The sequence below is a fragment of the Apostichopus japonicus genome, chromosome 13 (assembly GCF_037975245.1).
Source record: "Apostichopus japonicus isolate 1M-3 chromosome 13, ASM3797524v1, whole genome shotgun sequence".
NCBI classification, from domain to species: domain Eukaryota; kingdom Metazoa; phylum Echinodermata; class Holothuroidea; order Aspidochirotida; family Stichopodidae; genus Apostichopus; species Apostichopus japonicus.
Window position 1 is genome coordinate 3,469,565 of NC_092573.1, and position 22,127 is coordinate 3,491,691.

Consider the following 22,127-nt stretch of genomic DNA (forward strand, 5'->3'; position numbering starts at 1 on the left):
ATTTAACTAACATGAAAAAAATGAAGTAGTTCTTTATTAATAAATTATAAGATTACTCCTTCTTGTTTATTTCCTTAAGAGAAAAAAACAATGATTACAAATTTCAAACGAAAAACACACATATCTACAAACAAAGCGAAATATGATAGGAAAATTCTTGATGAGAAAGTAGAAGTGATAATTTTTTTGGATTGTACATATATGAATCGTCTGTATTCTAAGATACATTTCTTTAAATTCTTAAAACGAACCAACATTATTTTCATATCCCACGTTATCATGACTAAATGATTGGAACCTTTAATTGTTGCCTCGTGAGCGACTGATACTTTAAAATTTTTCTTAAAACGAGGAATGACTTTTCGGCGTTCAAATTTCTGTTTATATTTAAACTTCACAATTTAAAAAGAAAAAGGAAAAGAAAAGATAATCATAAAATAAAAGGAAAGGAAAAGGAAAGCAATTGAAAGAGAGAGCAAAAGAGAGGATTGTATGCTCTTCACTTCATCGACTGATGACTTCTTTATGTCACCAAAATTTTCACTTAATAAAAATTAAGGCGTTAAAGAAATATATTCTGATCTCGTATTTAAACAGGCGGATCATTTCTCCACTTTCAGCGATGACGACTCTCACTCAAACCTGGTTGAAAAATCAGCAGTATTTGTTTCTCAAACAAACCTGCGAGCCCTCCGTCCAATCCAATCACTTTTAATTTGCCCTATACCATCCCAAACCCTCTCCTTTGAAAAAAACAGTGAGAGAAAAAAAAAGAGAAATAAAAAAAAAAATTGCATCGCACAACTGACGTTTCATTCACGCATGCGCAGCTCATTCTATCACCCCTTATGTTTGTTTCTCCATTTTACTTTCAAATGTGTCGTAGTTTGATATTTAATTAAAATTCAATGAAAAAGCGAAAGATGAAAAGTGCTCAAAATAGTTGTTGGCTCTCATGAATACTTTCAGTAAACTTTTGGAGGGAAAAAGAAGCGGACGAAAGTCAAACAATATAGTGAACTTGGTTTTATCACAATCACACCACAGAAAGAAAGTGGTTTCCTGACTTTGTATCAAAAGATTGGAAATTTGGCTTCAAAGTAATAACTGCGCTCGTGGGCTGGAAGAGGCTACCAAGGAGGTCCAACTTGAAAACAATATTGATTTTTTCTCGAACTTCTGAGAGATAGATTTTGGGGACAAAGTTTAAGAAAAGGAAGAATTCGGAAAGCTTTAAGATTTGAAGATGGAAATAGATTTACCTGGAACGGTTGTGACAGCGGCAGTGAGTGAATCTATTAACGACAATGGTAAGAAAACTTTCATAATTATCTCTTTATATATTTCATGCAGCTTTTATTTCAGTTGTTTTTACATCAATTTATCGAAACATTTCATTTGATATGAAATTTAGGGGACTTAAAACTTTCAAGAGTATTTTTTTTTTAACATAGCTTGAACAAAAAACAAATGCTAACTTCATTCGTAAACTAAGGAGGAGAAAATTACAGTGTTAATGTAATTAATTAAATTAGAAAATTTTTTTATTTTTATATTGTGACATGCATAGGGTTATCATCACTGATATCGTAGAGCTCTCATTACAAAAGCATAAACAATAAATAAATATTTAATTAAATAAAGAAATGATAACCACTACTGACCAGCTAGATAAGTTCATGTAATTTTAAAGAAACACAAGAAATAAAGATTAACTCCATTTGTTGTACTCACTGTCATTTTTGTTTCTGTAAATACAAAATATTGGTTTTGCAGGCGAATTAGAAATGCTGTTTTTATCACTTTCGGTGTCTTATATATAGACGTTCTTGGTGTTCTTCCCAAAGACCTACACTAGAATATAATAAAACCAAACCCTCGTACAATTAAACAAGAAACTAAATCCATTCCATAAAGTGTATATTCGATTACCGCCTTTCATTAAAGAGTATTGTGAGGTTGGCATTATATAAAATAAAACAAAATCGCATTATTTACTGAAACAATCAACAAACACAAACATATATATATACATGCCCATATAAACAATGCAATACCAGCATGCCACTTCGATAAAGATATGAACTACGTTAGAGATGAGTGATCCAAATTGCGTTAAAACGGTGTTTGTTTGGTATATAGCTTCGACATATATTCACCGTTTGATTTTGTGATATCGGTAAGCAGATTCCTCAAATAACTGCTTTGGCTTAATATTAATACTATCAAAGCTACAGAATACTACAGCAATGTACTGCAGCTTTGATGGTATGAAATTAATCACACTGAAAACGAGAAGAGCAATAACGAATTATTATGGTCTCTTAATTTACATTAGAGGTTAAATTACCACAATGTTTCCATATATTGTTTAGCAATAAAGTAAAATTAGGTATTCTGTTTTAATTGATTATTTAATAATCTAGACACAATGGAATAATGAAACTTTTGGTTGTTGATTTTTTTCTTACAAATATGGCTATGACAAATATACTTATTTCATTTTAGACATATTTCAAGAATATATTAGAAGATTTCTGATTCTTTCTTATTAATACAATTCATGTTATCAGACACTTGTAGCATAAAATAAAATTAATACAATCAAAATGCTATGAAAGTATCAAAGTATCAAAATAAAAAAGGATTACCCACAGAAAACATAAAAAACAATTACTATACGATCAAAATCAAAATCAAAATTGCACCAGGAACGAACAAAATTGGCATAAATATCAAAATATTGCAAGACAAACATCTCCATCCAAGTTTTCGGAAACTTTCAAATTCAACTTCAGTCTTCACATAGCATGATATGATTCCAAATTAATCAACTTCGTCAACAACAAAAAAATGTTAATTCAACCTTTTCTTTAATAAAGTAAATTTATTTTAGCTCTTCAAGCACACGGCGTCTCAATTTATCAAAATGAGCGTTACTTGATATCCACAAACGACAGTAAACTATACGGTATGTTTTGGTCCGTTCTGAAATAATTATGGAAAAAAATTAAGGAAATGACATATTTTGCTGCAATTTTCTGAAAATTGTAGCAGCAGTAGCAGATAAATATTTTGATACACCAGACTTGATTGTATTAACTTTTGGAATATCCGTTCATTTTGTTATGTATTTCGTTGCCCGATTACATCTATTTGGTAAACTTAAGATATATGCTAATTTAAAAGCATTGCATATATTTTCTCATTTGTTTACGATAACTGGTAAGCAAAAATCAAATCTATAAGTTGGGATATGACCTATAATGAGTATTGTAATTGTAATTCAACGAATATATCATGTATATAGCCGGTCGAAAACGTCTGCAAATTGTTTGTTGTAACTTGTATAACAACATTTATCACACTTGATAAGAACAGCAATATTTGTACACATTTCCATCATGTTTCCATTATCTCGTTAGAATTGTCCCCCACTCCCCACCCCCGTCCAAAAACACACACACACACACAAAAAAAACATTTGATTTTAAAAGTAAATACGGAACAGTTTATTGTCTCGGGTTTTCATTCCCGTTTTAGTTGAAAAGTTAAACAAAATATATTAAGATAAAAACAACAACTAATATGTACACGAAATAATGACCAATTTATCATTATTTTGCATCATGGATGAATGTATGATGCATTTACAGTCAACATAAACTAATTTCTGAAATGCAGTCTTGAATTTATCTTTATGTAAAAATTGACGCTCTCTTTTCAAACATGATTTTAAGGAGGATGGGTGTACTTGAGAGACAGGGCATGGGAATTACATGGGCTTAACCCGGTGAAGGGTTACGCATGTGTGCCGATGACAATTAACTAGCTCATACAATACTAAACGGACCAGAGACTATATTCTTCCATTAACTGCTGTAAATGTATTCAATATACATGAAATCATCAGTAATTATTTCTGCATTCGAAAGCAGTGAAAACATAATGAAGATACATAATGATGGGTTTTGTTTGCAACTTCCCGTAAAGATATTCGAATTTGTAGCTTTAAATTGCTTGCATTAAAGTCATAATAAATTTGAGATGTTTTTTTTTTAAATAATCGCCTACTTTGAAACCCAATATTATTCAACAACAAAATAGTTTGGGCCTTGAACAAATCTCGCCATAGATGTATACCTATTTTTATAATCTCATTTGGAAATACATGGTTCAGATTTTTTTTTTTTTATTATAGTGATAAGGTTATACTTAATTACCAGTTGATTGAAACAAAACACGGAAAGGAGAGATATATTTTTGATAGAACTCGTTTATAAAATTTATAGAGATATATGCAAATCTGTTTTGAGATTGTAATATGCATTTTGAAGAGTGTCAACAATCATCTCTCAAGATGTGAAATACAATCTTCTCATCAGACAAATTTATGCCTTACAGAATGACAAAAAACCCCATCGATCTTAGAGCTAACTTTACATGAAGTAAACTGTTTGATAAGAGTGACTTCACCAGAGACCTTTAAAATATCTTGTTTTGACCTCTAAAAGAATTTAATCTTGGACACTATCAAACAGTTCATTCTCACTCTGTTGGAATTACTTCCGAGTTTCGAAAATATATTTGCTTTGTTAAATCGGAGCCTTACCTTTATACCAATTTGAGAAGATAATTGATTGGAAAGAGTCTGTGGATGGATATTGCACTAGCAGAAACGGAGTTTCCCTATATACACACAGTCAACAAAAGGTTTCTATAACATTGCAATACATAACAAAACACTTTATTAAACCTAATGTTCCATTTCGAAAAAGTACGTTTTACTGTCGTTGTTTTCTTTGCAATCTAAAGTAAAACATTTAGGTTTTAAAGCCTTATTAAAAAAAATTAAAAAATGATGGTTACAAAAAAATGTGACATACTTTCTCAAACTCCGTTCATGTACTGTTGTCGATCGTGATAAGAACAATAGACAGGTGCACCAGATTCCTTTTGTTATTAAAATAGGTTACCTGTATCCCAATTGTTCTACATATTCGATAACGGTAGGTTATTCTATTTTACAGTATTAAAGATATTAAATACACCTGTAATAGAAACATCTTTTGTCTTATAAAATAAATATCATGTTTACAACAGAATGTATGTCTGTTTACTTGTATCACTCTATTCCGCTAGGTCTGTTTTTTTAATTCTTTTATATCATTTTTTTTAAATTCTTCTTTTCCTTCTCCATGTTTTTCTTAATTACGTCACTGTTTTATATCTTTCGTCTTCACCTGTAATAAAACAGAAGCCGAATGCGAAAATGACAGCCAAATGAATTGTTATCCACACAGTAGGTTTTTTTTTTTCTGTCACGTGTGTCGTTCTGGATTCTAATTGAAATATTTAGGTAGCCTGATTCGTCTCGTTCCTTTATTGATTGGTGTTAATTTTTTGGCGTTTTCACGCTTGCGCTCCCAAATCCATGTGTATCACAATCAGATGGACCAGAAAATTGACAAATTAAAAATCGTGTATCATATTGGGGATGATAAATCTCGGCTTTTGTAGAAAATTCTAACGTGGCATACTTTTTTTTTTTTTGCTCGGCAAACTTTGTTATTCACGTATACAAAAAAAAAAAAAATGACCGTATATAATTATTGTGTCTGACATACAAAACAAAAAATGTCTTTTGTTCTCAAAGTCTCTAAAGCAATCCTATAGCTCGACTCGTGTCATATCACAATCATTATCTCTTCATCGTTAATTAAAAAATAAAATATGGAACAAGGAGTGTTGAAACCTATTTTTTTTAATTCATATCAAATTCGTCCGCCATTGACTTTTTGTTTTCGTTTTCTCGTGAGAAAGGGCAAAACAAATAATTGTGGAATTTCGAAAGAAATATAGTTCAGTACTGAAAGTGATTTAGATACAAACAAAATTGCGACGGAAAGATAAAATAATGATGTGCATTTATTTTTATTTCTGATATTTGTACAAATCTAAAATTGTTAAAATTCATACTGCAAAAAAAAAAAACGTCAATAATGTATATAATTTCTAAAATAGTTAACAGTTTCTTAAATATTTCTTAACCATTAAACATTCAAGTTTTAAAATATTCATCCCTGCAAAAATATCACAATAACAATCGTGCCCCTTCTTCCCACCCCTTTATATGGTGTAACTAACAAAATAAAGTTTAAATTGACGACTGTTAAAAGGCTTTGAAACGCTGCATTAAGCGCTATATAAATATAATTCATAATTATTATAATTATTAACTGTTAAACTATAAATCGCACTTTTCAGCTATTCACGATATCTGATTCAGGTGACAAGCCATGAAATACGACCATGTTAAACAAACTGTAAGACAACATTAACGATGTCACGCTTAATTTTACCTTTCAATAATTTGCAGAAAGTAAACATGGGAGCATATTAACATTAATTATCATTATATAATTACCATTTTTCGTTCATTATTAGTTTTTAACTAATTAATATTCATTAAAGTCTGTGGTGTTTTCTATTTTTATAGTATCGAGTTTCGCGCTACGTAGACTATTTAATTATATTAAATATGATTTGCATATCACATTTTCTCTCTTGAAAACATACATTAATGTAACATTTTACCAGTTCATCGATCATTTTCAGCAGCTTATCCTAACAAGGAAAGTCTTTAGTTCAAAATATGATAATGAATTATTGATGACTCTTGTTCAATGGTATTTATTGATTCATAGAGACCTGGTAAAATGTTCTTGCGTAAACACAATTGTCATTTAAATAATTATCAAACAAGTCCAAACGATAAAATTATTACAATGCTTCCTATACCCCGAGCCTTCTCCAACAGAAAACAGAATAATAAAAAACAGAAGCTAGGCACATTGTGTATAGAATATATCAATGGAATTTACTTATCTTTTAAATTTAGTTTGTATGCAAAGACTCTGAAATAGGAGGTGAGGGGAGGGGGGGGGGGGTGGGCGGAGGTATCATATTTGTCTTCATCTGTTTTCAACAAACCTGGACTGTTCAAAATTCTGAATAAAAAATCTTATGAAATATATTTTGAAAATATAAAATATAAAATGTCATAGAACATAATTGAAGTAGAGAAAATATATACCCATATAACAATGTGGAGTTACACCAGATACTGAAGGGGAGGAGAGGAGGGGGGGGGTGGGTAAATGTTATCTCCAAGGCTTCGATGAAAACACCCATATTATCATTAAAATAATTTATATAGTAAAGTGGCTATTATAAATCATATTATTTTGTCTATAAGTCTATAATAATTTCGCGTTAACGTTTTATTTTACCATAAATGATGCTTAGAGAGAGAGAGAGAGAATTGTTTAGGTGATCACAGTTTAGACAAAGTGATACAAGCGGTTATGCTTCTCAGAATTGTTTCCAAAGCCATTCCTTATGTACTTTTCACCGATGCGTCCGATTCAGGTGCCTTGTTTCACCACTCGCATAATAATCCCTATTAGCCTAGCATCCACCCCCCCCCCTCCCGGCCCTAACCCGGCAAGTCGACCAAGATTTAAAAACTTCCGTGAAAAGTTATTACTCATGACAACTGAAGAAGAAAACTTTTCTTATCAATTTGTGTTGTTATCAAATCAAGGCAATAATCAAAAAATAATTAACTATTGTTTACATTTGGTAAATGTTCCGTAATATTTTCCCGTTTAGTTTTGTGCTTTTTTTGGGGGGGGGGGGGCTTTTGTTGCTGTATGGATTCTGGGAATTATTCATCCCTTAGATTTTTCACTAATATCTGATGCTAAAGTCCTAACAAAGTCCTAACATTTTGGAGTGCTTAATGCTAACAAACATTTTTTTTTTATAAAATCAAACAAAACGCCAAAAAGAGGGGAACAAAGAAGGAAAAAAGATACAAAGAAGTACAAAAATATAGGAAACACAGTTCGTAAATATTTCCAAAATGTGACAAATATTATATCCCGTTTCGTTTTGGAAACGTCGTTTGCTCCGTTACACCCTTCTCTAGAAAATAATGAATTATTTTCTCACCTATATAGTTTTCATTAAATACAAATGAAATGATAACCAATTTCACGGGATGAAGCAAGAGCTAAAAAAATCTCTGTCAAATTTCTATAAATTCTTCTCTTCTCCCTCCTCTCTCTCTTTACGTTCGTAAATTTCGCTCATTCGAGGTGCCTTCAGCTTATAGGACTCCGTTGCATATATTTTTTCTTTAACGCCTCTAGCTAATTTTGTCAACGTTGAAGTGAGTTACCGGAAGCAGCTGGGAAGGCTGAGCGGTATAGGGGCTTGAACTCGCCTTCCGTTAGCCCGACACTTACCGCACTATTTCAACCTCTTACGGAGGACTCAAATCATAATTTGTGGCTAAAAATCACCGACTTGTGTAAATTGATTGAAGTTATCGGAAGGAAAAAGTAATAGTGAGGTACAGAGTAGAATTTTGGTTGAAATACAAGAATATGTAAGGAAAGCCAATTGATCTATAATTTGTTGGTTTAAGAACTTATGAAAATATTATTTACTGACGCGTCAAGGGATAAAAGACAGGGAAGATATGGTTGAAATATACCTTATTTTTTAGGTGGACATATTTTGTCAGATTTTCACAAAACCACAAACTTTTGGAAGTCATAAGAAGTGTAATCGCCCCGAGGAACAGTGTGTTAGTGGTTTATTTATTATATATGAATTTGTTTTTATATCAGAATAATTCATTGTTGTTTTATTTATCTCTGCTGTTATTTGATATTTTTGGTTTACTGATAATCCGAGTGATGGACCAGTTATATACGGTATATATGTTTATATATATATATATATGTTTATATATATTATATATATATATGTTTATATATATATATATATATATATATATATTCAGTGCATAAACTTTCTTTTTAAATATATATTTTGGGACAATGTAATTTCGTCCTTTTAATAATAGCTTTTTTTTTTAAATAATAAAAGATAAACAGATACAAACCTGGAAAAAGTGATTCCATGTCTCAACATGTTAATAAATTTTGTGATGTAAATGTATATGATAAAAAACCGTAGTTTATATGTATTTCTATATATTATGTATTTTTTTATTATTCGGCGCATGTTAAGTGTTTTTTTTTTAAATATATTTTTGGGCAAGTCTAAGTCAAAGTGTAATTGATAATGCCAGAGTTGTCGCAAGCCATGTCTGATATTTCTATATTTTTTATGTTTTCCATTTAATATTTTTCATATTTTTATATTTGGGATATTTCCCAGACCTCGAAATTATCCCAGAGCCCCGCTCTCATCAAGCTTCGCTATTGGTTAAACAAGGAAGCCTGTCTCTATAGGACAGTCAATAAAGTGACTAATTAATAATATTATTTCATTGAATCAACAAAACAAGAAATCGTTAAGTATTTCGAAGTTTTCATAATTCTGTTTGAATACTATGCTATAACAACAGGCCAGGACTGTAACAGTTTCTTGAAATATTTGACATGTTTATAAAATCCTAATTTCAAAATGACGGAGGTTGCACTCTTTTCGAGTGTCCATCATGGATCACATCACTTTTACAGGAGTGATATTAAATCTTAAAAAAGAGTGACTTCAATCCCAAATTCCCGCTACATCTAGTGAGTGTTTCTAATCTATATAGTCTGCTCAAAATTGACAAGAATTCACTCTGAGGAAAGGAATTAATTCCCTCTAGAAAGAGTTATCATACTGGACACTCTTCGAAAGAATACAATCTCACCCTTTGGTATTAAGAATGTGGGTATCAGCTAATCAACTGTTCGACTAAAGAACATTGGTATATTACACTGCGTGCATCCTGCAATATTGATCAAAATTCGTTATAAACACTACTTTAATGACAAAGACCTTTCATTCAGTCTGACGGCTTTAATTAAGCCCCAGTTTACACTTTTGACCTCAGGCTCCTTTGCCCGAATTTCTTTTCGACGATAAACCATTTAAATATCTCTCCCAAATGATCTATTAAAGGCTTGAGTGTACCGCAAATGACATAATGAAAGTTTACTGCAATAATTTAATAAAGTATTCTTATGAAAGCCTTTGCATTACTTATACACGTTAGTATATAGTCTTGTAATGAACAACGAGCTAGGATCCTACACGACTGGTTTTGCTGTTAGAAAAAAAAAACTTTAATTGAAATATTTTGAAATACAACATTTCTGCATATTTGGTTTTACTTTAAGAAGAGAAATCAACTGGTTACTGGATTTATTCAGATCTTTCCCTTATTAGTAAAAACAGAGAGAATTATTAAACTATTGGAGTGGCGAGATTAACTAGTTCCTATATCTTTACATGAATTAAATATATATTAAATTTATTTTAATAAGTATACCTTGGAACATAAAAACCGTTGGAAGAACAATTATACTTTTCATTTAACTTAATAAAAAAAGATACTATAGATTTGCGAGACGTTAACAACATTGACATATGGTGGAATCAACGTAATTTTGGCTATTTCATGTCAGTTCAGCATTTATTAAACTAGATAATAAGCAATCGAAAAATCTAAAACACCGCTCAATATTGCAAGTCTTGGAAAATGGCTTGATTGATTGACAGAATTAATGAGAGAGCGATATTTCTAATCTCGTATCTTTAAAGTGAATTAATTATATTTTTCATTTATTTTAAGGTATTTTGAAATTGTAGATTTACATGTGATCTAAAATATCACTAATGGCGTGCTTAATTAATGCAATGATATATTTAAAGATGTCTTTAAGTTGAGACTAAAACCAGATGTTGCTTGTTACACATTTGCGATCGTAACCTATGGCAACACTAAAAAATAAATTTAAAAAAAATAATTCCCGTAAGAATATTAGAATACATAAGAGTAATATCATACAAAATTTCGAAATAGCAACTTTATTGTTTCAAACTAATATTTGTCCATGTCGTGACGTCATAATGACGACAAAGTAGACCATGTTTAATCCTTATATGTTTCTTTTTATTATTTTACCGAAAGTATTCTACCTATTGCATCAGCAACCGAAAAAAATTATATATTTTCACAGTTTTTTTTTCTTCAGGCATATTTAGTTTTCTGAATCCGTTGTGGTGTAATTAGCACGTTTTTAAGTGAATACTATGAAAGAAGGAGAAGAAAAATCCACTTCCCTATTCTCCTACTGGTTTAGTATTTCCCGTTTTGTCATATAAAATTCAAGCATTTAATCACATTTGCATAATTTAATTCCTAATTAAAGAATGAATGGATACTGTGATAAAATTTGGAAACAAAAGCAACTGTTTTTTCCCCATCCTTTGGCTATTACGGACAAGTAGGTTAATTGTTGTCCTGTATAAATAACCCCGAGGAAACAAAAGGAAGAAGAATACCAAACAAATAATAAACAAAAGGCCGAGATAAAACGAGAAGTAAACCTATATGAAAGAGCGAGAGACAATGAGTGAGTGAGAGAGGAATTTATGAAAGAAACCAAACCAAACTCAACATGATAATAAATAAATAAGAAATTCAAATATTTATTTGCTTCTTTCCATTGTTTTCCGTTGTCCATTTACTTATAAAATAACTATAAAACTAATAAAAGCAAATTCCACACGTGTAACAAAAATTCCATTGGAGATTTTCTCACCATTATAGTTAACGCTAAAGAAACGTCATAAACAATATCGGTTCCATTTCCCCCTATGTTTTGCTAGAACTGGGTAACAATAAAACCGCTACAACATAGGAATGAATGCATCCAACCGATGTAATACAAATTATTGTATTGTAACAATAATTTGCGGGCGTTGTGGAAACAAACTCTGTAATAACTTTCAAAAATGTAATCAATATTTATTAGGTAATGGGCATGGATGACGTCACTATTGTAATGGTTGCTATGGGTGTTTGTTGGCTGCATGTGTACCCGGTGTAACTGTTGTAACGTAGAGAAGAAGTCCTCTACCCTAACTATTTTATTTTCTTAATTCTACTTTTCATTTAACAACCAAGTAGATCTTCATTTCCCTGTTCGTTTCTTTAATCCTTAATTATTTTCTTAATACATTTACTTTGTTATTATTAAATCAACGATATTAGTATATGCATGCTACATAAAAAGGAAGTGGGAGGTGGAGGTGCCTAAGGAGGGGGCGGTGTAAAGGGTGTTCACATGAAGTTTGATTAGGTAATAATGTCGATCCAAAATCAAAGATAAATTGAAAATTGCAAATATTTTCTCCTAAAATATTCCACATCAAAGTAAATTAATTTAAAAGACTTATTAGTTATACATATTCTGAAAAAATTATAAATGTTTTTTTTTTATAACCGGTGATTGATTGGTATGGATTGAGAGTTGTTAGCCAACTCTTACTAGTCAATGTGAGACCTAACCAATGAAATCGCTTGTTATATACGTCAGTTATTGTATACAGTTTCTATACATTTATAACAAAACCATGAACCATATCGTCATCTGGTCAATGAGTTTATGTATGTATGTATCTGTATGTATTTTATATCCTCCTGCAAGCAGGAACTCGCGAAGAAGCCCCATTGGCTTATCAAAGCCGCAAGCTGACCGAAGTCAGTCTCTTAAATTCATATTTAACCTCCATGATTATGAATTGTCAACAACTCTGTAACTGGACGACATACATAAATCTTGGAGTGACTCGAACCGGGGATCTTATGACTGGAAGGCACCGGCGTTAACCACTGACCTAACACTCCTGCAGCTAACACCACTGATCTAACACACGTATACAAGATAAACGTTGTGTAAATAGCTAATATGCCTACCATAAATCAGAGATTATATAAAATAACAAAATAAAAGATAACATAATAAATGAAAGATTTATGAAGAATGAGGAATATAAAATAAACATTTGGGACAATATCTTTTACAACTTCCCGTCAAACTTGTTATATTATTGAAACCCAAACATGCCATCTTTTGAACGTTTATCTGAAAAGATTAAACATATACTCGATTATAACTTTGTGATTTTTTTTACTATTTATTAAGCAAGATCAACTTTAGAAATTCGTTATTTATATTATTGGTTTTATTAAATATATTATCAACTAATCAATAATCTTTAATATTTTTTCTCCCCCTTTTTAGCACCTAAGCGTGTCGGCGGTCTGATTTGTAAGGTCTGCGGTGACATTTCCTCTGGTAAACACTATGGGATTTACGCGTGTAATGGCTGCAGTGGATTCTTTAAAAGAAGCGTGCGAAGGAAATTGATTTATCGGTTAGTTTACACAAAAATTGATCCATTATTATTATTATTATTTGCTTTCTTGATATGAAGAACATCCAATCTTTCTTTGAAATGATTCAGGAAAATGTTGGCTACTCAAGACGAAGAGAGAGAGAGAGGGGGGGGGGGTAGGGGGAGAAAATACAAACTATGGGGACACAATAATTGACCAAGACTCGTACGCTTTTCGTTTGCGTTTTTGCGCAATAATGTAAATATATCGAAGCTTTGGGTGCACGGTGTCCTAAATAATCAATATTGTAATTAAAATTTCCCAAATTAATAATACATATCCTCCTAGATTGAGATTAAAACGTTTCGGAAACTGTGTCATTTGCAATGTACTTAGAACGCCCGGAGCACAGTTATTGATAACTTATAGATAGTCTACATGTACGACAGCAAAGTCATGCAATAATAAAATTGAAAAAATGATGGGAATGATAAGAATAAGAAGACGGATTTAGGTAGTTATCATTAGATGAACCCAAGAAAGCAAATTAATTAATTACATAGTCCCATGTATTGTTTTCTTTGCTTAATTGTAATTTCAGACTATAAGGATTATCAAAAATAAGTAATTTTGCTTTACATGAAATAAGAAACATTACTAGAGTATAAATAAAAGCGTACATGTAAATTATTCAAAACAGTTTGAAATAATGACAGGAATTGGTTCAAAATAGTATCACCTCTACTCAATTGTTCAATTAAACCAGAGTTTAATTAAATTTGTCCGTTACCTATTTAATGGTAGCTATATGTAATTAATCTGACAATAATATACCTAATTGAAAGTGGAATAAAATAACTTGAGATATCTGTTTTAACATTCAGCACAAATCTTACAACTGTAACAGATTTTTGATTGCACTTTTCAATAATTTCATAAGTTATATCGGTTTAATTTTTTCTGAAGCTGAGCGTAACTTTGTTTGCTTTATAGAAGCGCAATAAAGGATATGAATTCTCTTGAAAGTTGCTGATTTAACTGATAATAGTAAATTATCTTTCAGATGCCAAGCTGGTACAGGTATGTGTGTGGTTGACAAGGCTCATCGTAATCAATGTCAAGCCTGCAGATTAAAGAAATGCTTAGAAACCGGGATGAACAAGGATGGTAAGATGATAGAATATAACCTTTGACATATAAGCTTAAAGTATATTAGTAAATAAGTGGATTTGATATTCAGACGTAATATGCAATGATTGGATGAATCGTACAATGACGAAATCATGGACGTTATAAATTAACAAAATAAGTTTCTAAAAGATTCAAACTCCAGTGAGAGCTTCATTAATAAGTTCGGAGGAAGAAAGAGGGAAGTGTAGGCAAGTAGGGGGTGAGGTGGGAGGGGGGGGGGAGTGAGGGACGGTGGATAATACCAAAACGATGTTGCGATTAAAGCATTCATAATATTTCAATTTGTTTTTGGAACAAGGACAGGGACCATCATATACAGACGAACAGATTCACATTACGGTGCTACAATATCTTCTCGCAGTAACAGACGAATAAAATGTGATTTGATACTTCCAACTTGGGCAAAATGTTTGAATCACAGTCACCACAAATTCAAGTTTATAAAACCCTTGCAACTCTTCTTCTTCTTAGCAATCTCTGCTCATTTTTAATTTATATTTTAATTAATTTGTCTGCTTATTATTTTTATTATAATTGTACACAATTACACATATTTTTTCCATCTGTTCAAAAGGAAAGGCAACCTCGCAATACGCCACATAATGAGAGTGGACAAAGTTCCACCTGTTTGTGAAACTAACCCTCATGACGTCTTGCTGACGATGACGAATATGTGGTTATATAGTTTACTTCAATTATACGAATGAAATTATTGCTATATTTATTTTCACATTTTTTTTCCAGCTGTTCAAAATGAAAGGCAACCTCGAAATACGTCACATATGAGACTGGACAACGTTCCACCTGTTTGTGCAACTGATCCTCATGACGTCACGATGGCGTATCGACCCAAGTCGGTAGAGACATCTGTGTATAAAGGTCCCAGTGATACGACGACCAACCAGAGATTCATGGCCAGCTTACTCACAGCAGAAACCTGCGCGAAACTCGAACCAGAGGACGGTACGCAGACTAATTATAGAAAGCTGCTAGATTGCATTTCTCAGATTTTGTTTGTTTCTTTATTTCTTTTCAAGTTTAAATTTATATTCAAAGTTGACTGTTTGCAGAAAGCATCTGTGGCAAGTTTGTGTTGATCTTTACGTGTTAGGTTAGAATGGTTAGGCTACTTCCCTAGCATAATAGGGACCGGATATATTACTATTGTAAACGATATTCACAAGAATAAAGCATGAAAATGAAAGGACTGTTTGATTTGTAATCAACTGTTTGAAATAATCGTCGATATTGTCTCTTTTCATCTTCTATAAGAACGGTTTTTATTCTGGTATTTAATATCTCAACAACGCTAGAAAATCATGACGTCACGGTTTAAACGAATAAAGTTCTGTTAACAGGTGTGAATCCTTATTTATTCTTTTAATTTCCAAATCCATTTGGTTTGTATCATAATCATATTTAGTAACTAAACATTTGAACGGAATACAATAACTAAGAGTAGTCAGTGGCTTTAATTATTATATTTTTTTTGGCTATGAAAATTAATTTTTACTGCATTTTCTGGAATGTTAAGCCGTTTTCTTTAAAGCTTTTGCTCCATTTTACAGCAAGCCCTCGAGAAGTTGATATTATAAGTGACGTCAGAACACCTACACCTTCCCCATCTACGGATGACAGTAACACACTTAAGAGAGAAATATCGGCGCTGTATCAAGCTCCTTACGATAACATTTACGAGATCTCTGCGAGGCTCCTCTTCACTGCCGTCAAATGGTCAAAGAATTTACCATCATTCGCAGCTTTGCCTTTTCGAGATCAAGTAGGATTTATTTTATTTTAAAAATTGTTTTTGAAGTTACGTAGAAAACTTTAAATTTTTGGCTGATTGATATAGTTGTTTGACTGCAAAAGAAACCAAAAAGAATGAAGCAATTTTATATTTATCCTAGAAAAGAATTATCTGTAAACTCTATCAGTAAAAGAAATGACATAACAGTGATTAAAGAGTTAAACTTATGAAAATTTTAAATAAATTATCAATGAATATTCACTTTGTTGCCAATATGATCTTGCTAAGAATGTGAACCATTAGTGAAGATAAAAGGATTTTACTAACTTTTAGATTTGAGTTATTTTGACAAATGCTGTGCATACTGTTACCTATAGATTGTGAAACAATACAAAAAATACTGTAATTTCGTATTTGTTTAAAGTTTCTGGTTTTCTCTTCAGCAATCTTATACGAAGCAAACCTAGTATTTTTAAACTTTTCTTGGAAGTAACCAAACTAAGAAACTCTATATATAGAGGTGTTGACCCTTAAAAAAGATCAATAAGTAACCGGTTGATTGGATCCTGATTAAGTAGTCGCTACACTAATCTGATGTTTACGCATATATAACGTAGAAATAAACTATAGCACTGACTCGATTACAGAATAAATACCAAAACATATATCTGTTGTTCCTTGAATAGAAAAGTAAACAGTTCAGTTTATATAAATTATGAGATAATCACACGATGTGGAAAGTAACAAAACTGGCATACTACTGGTTTAATGAGTTACGTTGCCATTTAAGACAGAGAAATTTGAAAAATGAAAATTATTCCAAAACTTTCTTTATTGGAAATTAGTTGTATTAATGTAAAACTAGACGCTAGGAATTTTAATTTGATCATTTTTAAATTTTGTTAAGCCATCACTTGACCATGTTTTGCATTTAGTTACAAAGCGAAGAAAATATGCAAGCAACATATCTGACCAGTTTATAAACAAAGAGATAAAATACTGTTAGCAACTTGCTTAACTACTGGAAAAAAGTTCTAAAAAACCCCGTCGCATTTTGTACAAGGACTGATTTTAGAGCAATAAGATTTACTCTTAAATGTCAATAATTTTCAACATCAATAAAACAAGGAAATTTCTTCCATTTTTCAGGTTATTTTGTTGGAGGAGGCGTGGAGTGAATTATTCTTACTTTGCGCTATTCAGTGGTCGATGCCTTTGGAATCTTGTCCTCTGATAAGTGGTCTGTATGAACAATCTCAGGCCAGCAACACACCGATACTGCCCTCAATGGTGGCAGAGTTGCAAATTCTTCAAGAAGTTGTAGCCAGATACCGAGCTATTCGTGTAGATCCGGCTGAATTTGCTTGTCTGAAGGCGGTGGTTTTGTTTAAGTCAGGTAGGTAATTATCTCCTGTGACGACGTAAGAACAACGTGGATGTTTAGAGGAACTCTCCTGGAGGGGGGGGGGGAGTGGGGGGGGGGGGCTTAGGATAGGCTGGGCTTGAAAAATCAATTAAAATTCTTTTGAGTTCTCAAAGAAACAATTTATCTATGCATTCTGATTGAACTTCGCATTCACTTATAAATGCTTACCGTTTTTAGGGTATCGATAGTAGAAGTTGTCAAATAAGTGAACTGGTAGCAGGCATAAGTGATGTCAGTTATTAGTTTCATAGAGTTACATGTTTTATGTAAATGATACGTGATACGATATCTGCAACCAAATTTTGAATAATCCAATCAATGTTTGGACAACAAACCTGTTTGACTAGAGTTCAAGTTTTAGTACAAACTATATCAACTCAAGAACAGTACTAAGGTATACTATATGCAATTAACACCATTAATTAGTTATTTCTGCTCTAATCTCTCATGATTCTTTAATTGAAAGCCAGTTCGGACAAATCTAATACCATTCTATGTTGTACTATATGTAGGTCACGCTTCGTATTGACAATATGAACAATTCTGAACCTTTATCTAATAGAAACTAAATTTCATATTTCTCAAGTTATTAAGACGTGCAATGTGAAGCGTTATCTGAAAGTGCCATACATACAAACTGTCCCAACAGTGACAGAGCTGAGTCTAAATGGCATATGTCTCAGGCATGACAGATAAAAAGTGAAAACAATGTATTAGAGGTCGCTATTTCAAATTCGCGTATAAGCAACATAAATATTAGGGCGCTGTTAAAATGTATATGGCGTTAATGCAATACATATTATATATATATATATATATATATATATATATATATATATATATATATATATGTAATATATATATATATATATATGTAATATATATATGTTATTGAAATAAGAACTTTTGAACTTTTGATATAAAAAAAGAATTTTTTCCCCTGTTGTTTACGAATTTCAGATGTTCGTGGACTGAAGGACCCACATCAGATAGAACATTTGCAGGACCAGGCACAAATCATGCTGGCTCAACATGTTAGGGTACAACAAACTCAACACCAGACAAGGTACGTTAATAAACTTATCATATCACAATATAAATCACACCAGGCTTGGTGACCTCAATGTGTTAGAGTAGAACCATATACAGATCATGCTGGTATAACACACCAGGGGACAAACAGGCAACACGAGGTAAACTGATTTTTTTGGGGGTTGTTGGGGGGGGGGGGTTAAATATAAAATATTGTCATCTCTTATTTACGGAGTCTTTAAGGTGCTTAGATATTGAAATATTGCAGGGAATTATCTCATTATCTAAACATATCGATATTATACATGGAATATTGACACATATTTAAATATGGATATTAACATTATGATATTCAAATACAAGATTTCAATATCTTGCATTAAGATATTGAAATATAAAGATACCAGATATTAATATCTAAATATCTTAGCATTAAAATCTTGAGATAGAAAGAAGTAATTAAATATCTAGCCATGAACAATATCAATGACATATCAATGTGTAAGTTCTTAATATCTTGATACCTGACATTTAAATATTTACAATCTCAGCAGTTCAACATCTCAATGTAACGTTAGGAGCTCCGTACTTCGATACTCCGTATATCTTGGGAGGGAGGGGGGGGGGGTGGAAAAGGAAAAAGTATTTTTTTTAATTTTAAAATTGAATTAAATCACATATGTTTTTTTAAATTAATTTCAATGAGATCATAAGAATGAGGTCTTAAGAATCCAAATGGCCTGAATAAACATACATATATACACCTGCCATCAAAAACAAACCGGCTTTATGACATGACACCACCATCCAGGTACTGCTTGTATGTAATAAACATGAGCGGATATAAGATTTTTAAGTAAGGAAAGTTGTGGCCCATGTTTCATTGAAGTCGACTACCAAAATGTGAGCCCTCTCCACAAAGAAAATATTTAGCCTCTGAAATGCTGCATTCCGAGGTAACTATTTTTTTTTTGTGGATTGAAATAAAGAGGTCGGGGAGTAAATACCCCATTCTGAAGTTCGCCACCCACCCTCCCTGATAAAATGATAACTTTATTTAATCAAAATAAAACAAAACGATTAGCAAACTGTTTATCCACTAGAAAGCCATGTGTTAGAGAATTCTAAAGCCTCTGAAGAAGATCCTGCTATAGGATCGGAACGCCAGGCCCACTTACTCTTTACACAACTTTATTTTTTCAACAGATTTGGAAGACTGCTCTTACTGCTGCCCTCCCTACGTTTAGTCGACTCCGAGAAGGTGGAGCGTTTATTCTTTCGTTGTACGATAGGTAACACTCCGATGGAGAGACTGCTCTGCGATATGTTCAAGAGTTAATAAGAAGAAGCTAGTCCCATCTCAAAGTCGTAAGCAACACGCTTCGACATCCATCTATATACCTAAGGGCATGGAGATGATATCCACCGATATCTACCCTTTTTCTAAATGTTTGTCAGTTATAGAGGATTCCTCATCTTAAATACTTAATATCTTGTCATTCTAAGGCGGTTAACTATCGACGATGTATGCATAATCTATATGGCTTTGAGGGTAGTGTTGTAATAAGGTGTATCAATTACATTATGTTCTAAGCTACGGGGTTACTTTACAAAAACCATCTTCGCTTATATGGAGATGTATAAGCTATTATTCTGGCAAAGATCAACTTAATTCAGTGGGATATTATATCTGAGTTAAGTAATCAGTCTTGAAAGATTTTCAAATCGAAGGTATAGGCTCTCTCTATATACAAACACATTTGATCTGACGGTCGCATGATATTGACTTTCTCTGACGTCACAATGACGAAAAGTCTGTAATGCCAAGAATGCATTATACACCCAAAATGGCTGCCTGAACAATGTGGCATTCTTTCTTTCATTTTTCATCAGAGTATAACTACTTAGAAGAAAGTATCGGTGAATCAGAAAAAAAAGAAATGTAATTCCTCATAGTGGAGGTTATATCCATGTGCGAGTTGATGTCATATATAACCTTCTATTAAAGTAAAAACGATTATATTTAATTTGCCTAATAGTTAGGAACTGATGTATTAAAATTAAAACGAGTCAGTCTATATATCAAAATTGTTTACTTTTGTTTACAATTAAATAAAATCACGGGTCAGCTTAGTTATGTCTGAATAACAAGCCTACCCTGAAAAGTCGACATGTTACCATAACAACACAGTGCAAGTTCAAAGGGTGGATCCAGAATTGGGGGGAGGGGTTGGCCCTGGGGTCGTTGAAGCCAACTCTTGTGTAGGGGGTCTTTTCCCGCAAACAATATACGTCAGACGGAGCATCGGATAACTATATATTTATATATATATATATATATAAATAAATATATATATATATATATATATATGTTAGGGTGTCCGCGTACAGAGCGGGAGGCCCGGGTTCGAATCCCGGTGGAGGCTGGAAGTTTTTTCACTGTTCTTGATTTTCCAACTCATTACGATTTTCATTTATATATATATATATATATATATATATATATATATCCCATAGATGTCTGTATATAGTCAACCGCAAAGTTAATCACGAAGTAAAATTTATTGCAGAGTTCGGACACAATCCGTTATCCCCGGTAGTCATCAGTCTAACGCCATGTTTTCTTATAGCTTGTGTGCCCCTTAATTTATTATATGTTTTGGTCCAAAGTTGAAGATGACTCTTTGATAGTGTAACGGAACTCTTGTCGTTTTACATCGCAAAATCATGCGGTTAGGTAGGTAGGAGCCATTAGCTAAGTTTAACTGTCATCGCTACTATGTTTTTTTTTTCATGACTAATGACATAATTGTCTGTAATTTGACTCTTAATGGTTAAAGAATACTCTATCTCCTTTTATAATCGTCTATAATCTCTATATATATTTCACTATCACTTAACAGTTTTGGCATTTTCACTTCTCACAAATTCTCGGGCACAATTCTTAGCAATTCGAGAAAAAAAATGCTCGTTATATTTCACAACATTTCAAAACTATTCAAAGCTAATTTGTAGGCCTAACTCATCATAATATTATAATCTAATCTAATTTGCATGTATCACTCTGACTCGAAATTAAATGTTTCCTTCAGCTGTGTCTACATAATCGAATAAATACGCTACGGTCATACCAGCCGATTGTAAAAAGTGCTGGGGTGGCATGGGGGGTTGGAAATTGAAGGGTACGCGCGGTCCTTCAGATAGCGTTTGCCGGGAACAAATGCAAAAATGATGCCGTTGAATAAACTAGAGAACAGTGGGATGTATATGGTATTGTGCTAGTAATAAAAATCAAACCAGATGCTTTGAAGCGGATATTTCATCTATATTTACTTTTTTTACTATTTATTTTTTAAAGTTTACACTTCAGTTTAATAACAATGTTATGGATATTTACAAAGAACAGTCTCCTATTGTCTCATAAGACAATTTGTAAAAGAAACAGTGACGTTTGCTCAAACGTTTGCATAATTTCATATCATTCGCATAAAACACCGTACACTATACTTAAG

General features: G+C 32.2%; 1 protein-coding gene across 2 annotated transcripts; it reads left to right on the forward strand.

Moving 5' to 3' along the window:
• Window positions 1-929: 929 nt before the first annotated feature.
• LOC139978606 (photoreceptor-specific nuclear receptor-like) lies at window positions 930-20,919 on the forward strand. 2 transcript variants are annotated; one of them, XM_071988953.1, is made up of 9 exons: window positions 930-1,089; window positions 1,240-1,310; window positions 13,122-13,254; window positions 14,280-14,383; window positions 15,152-15,370; window positions 15,976-16,187; window positions 17,307-17,553; window positions 18,544-18,649; window positions 19,822-20,919. In XM_071988953.1, the coding sequence occupies exons 2-9, from the start codon at window positions 1,247-1,249 to the stop codon at window positions 19,952-19,954; spliced, it is 1,218 nt and encodes a 405-aa protein (XP_071845054.1). In that variant the 5' UTR covers window positions 930-1,089; window positions 1,240-1,246; the 3' UTR covers window positions 19,955-20,919. The 2 variants fall into 2 exon arrangements, with proteins under 2 accessions (XP_071845054.1, XP_071845053.1); XM_071988952.1 differs by having other exon boundaries at window positions 930-1,310.
• Window positions 20,920-22,127: the final 1,208 nt, after the last annotated feature.

Coding starts and splice junctions, on each gene's coding strand:
- LOC139978606 (XM_071988952.1), top strand. CDS start 1,247: ATGGAAATAGATTTACCTGGAACGGTTGTGACAGCGGCAGTGAGTGAA. Junction 1,311..13,121: donor TGAATCTATTAACGACAATG/GTAAGAAAACTT, acceptor CCCCCTTTTTAG/CACCTAAGCGTGTCGGCGGT. Junction 18,650..19,821: donor CAAACTCAACACCAGACAAG/GTACGTTAATAA, acceptor TTTTTTCAACAG/ATTTGGAAGACTGCTCTTAC.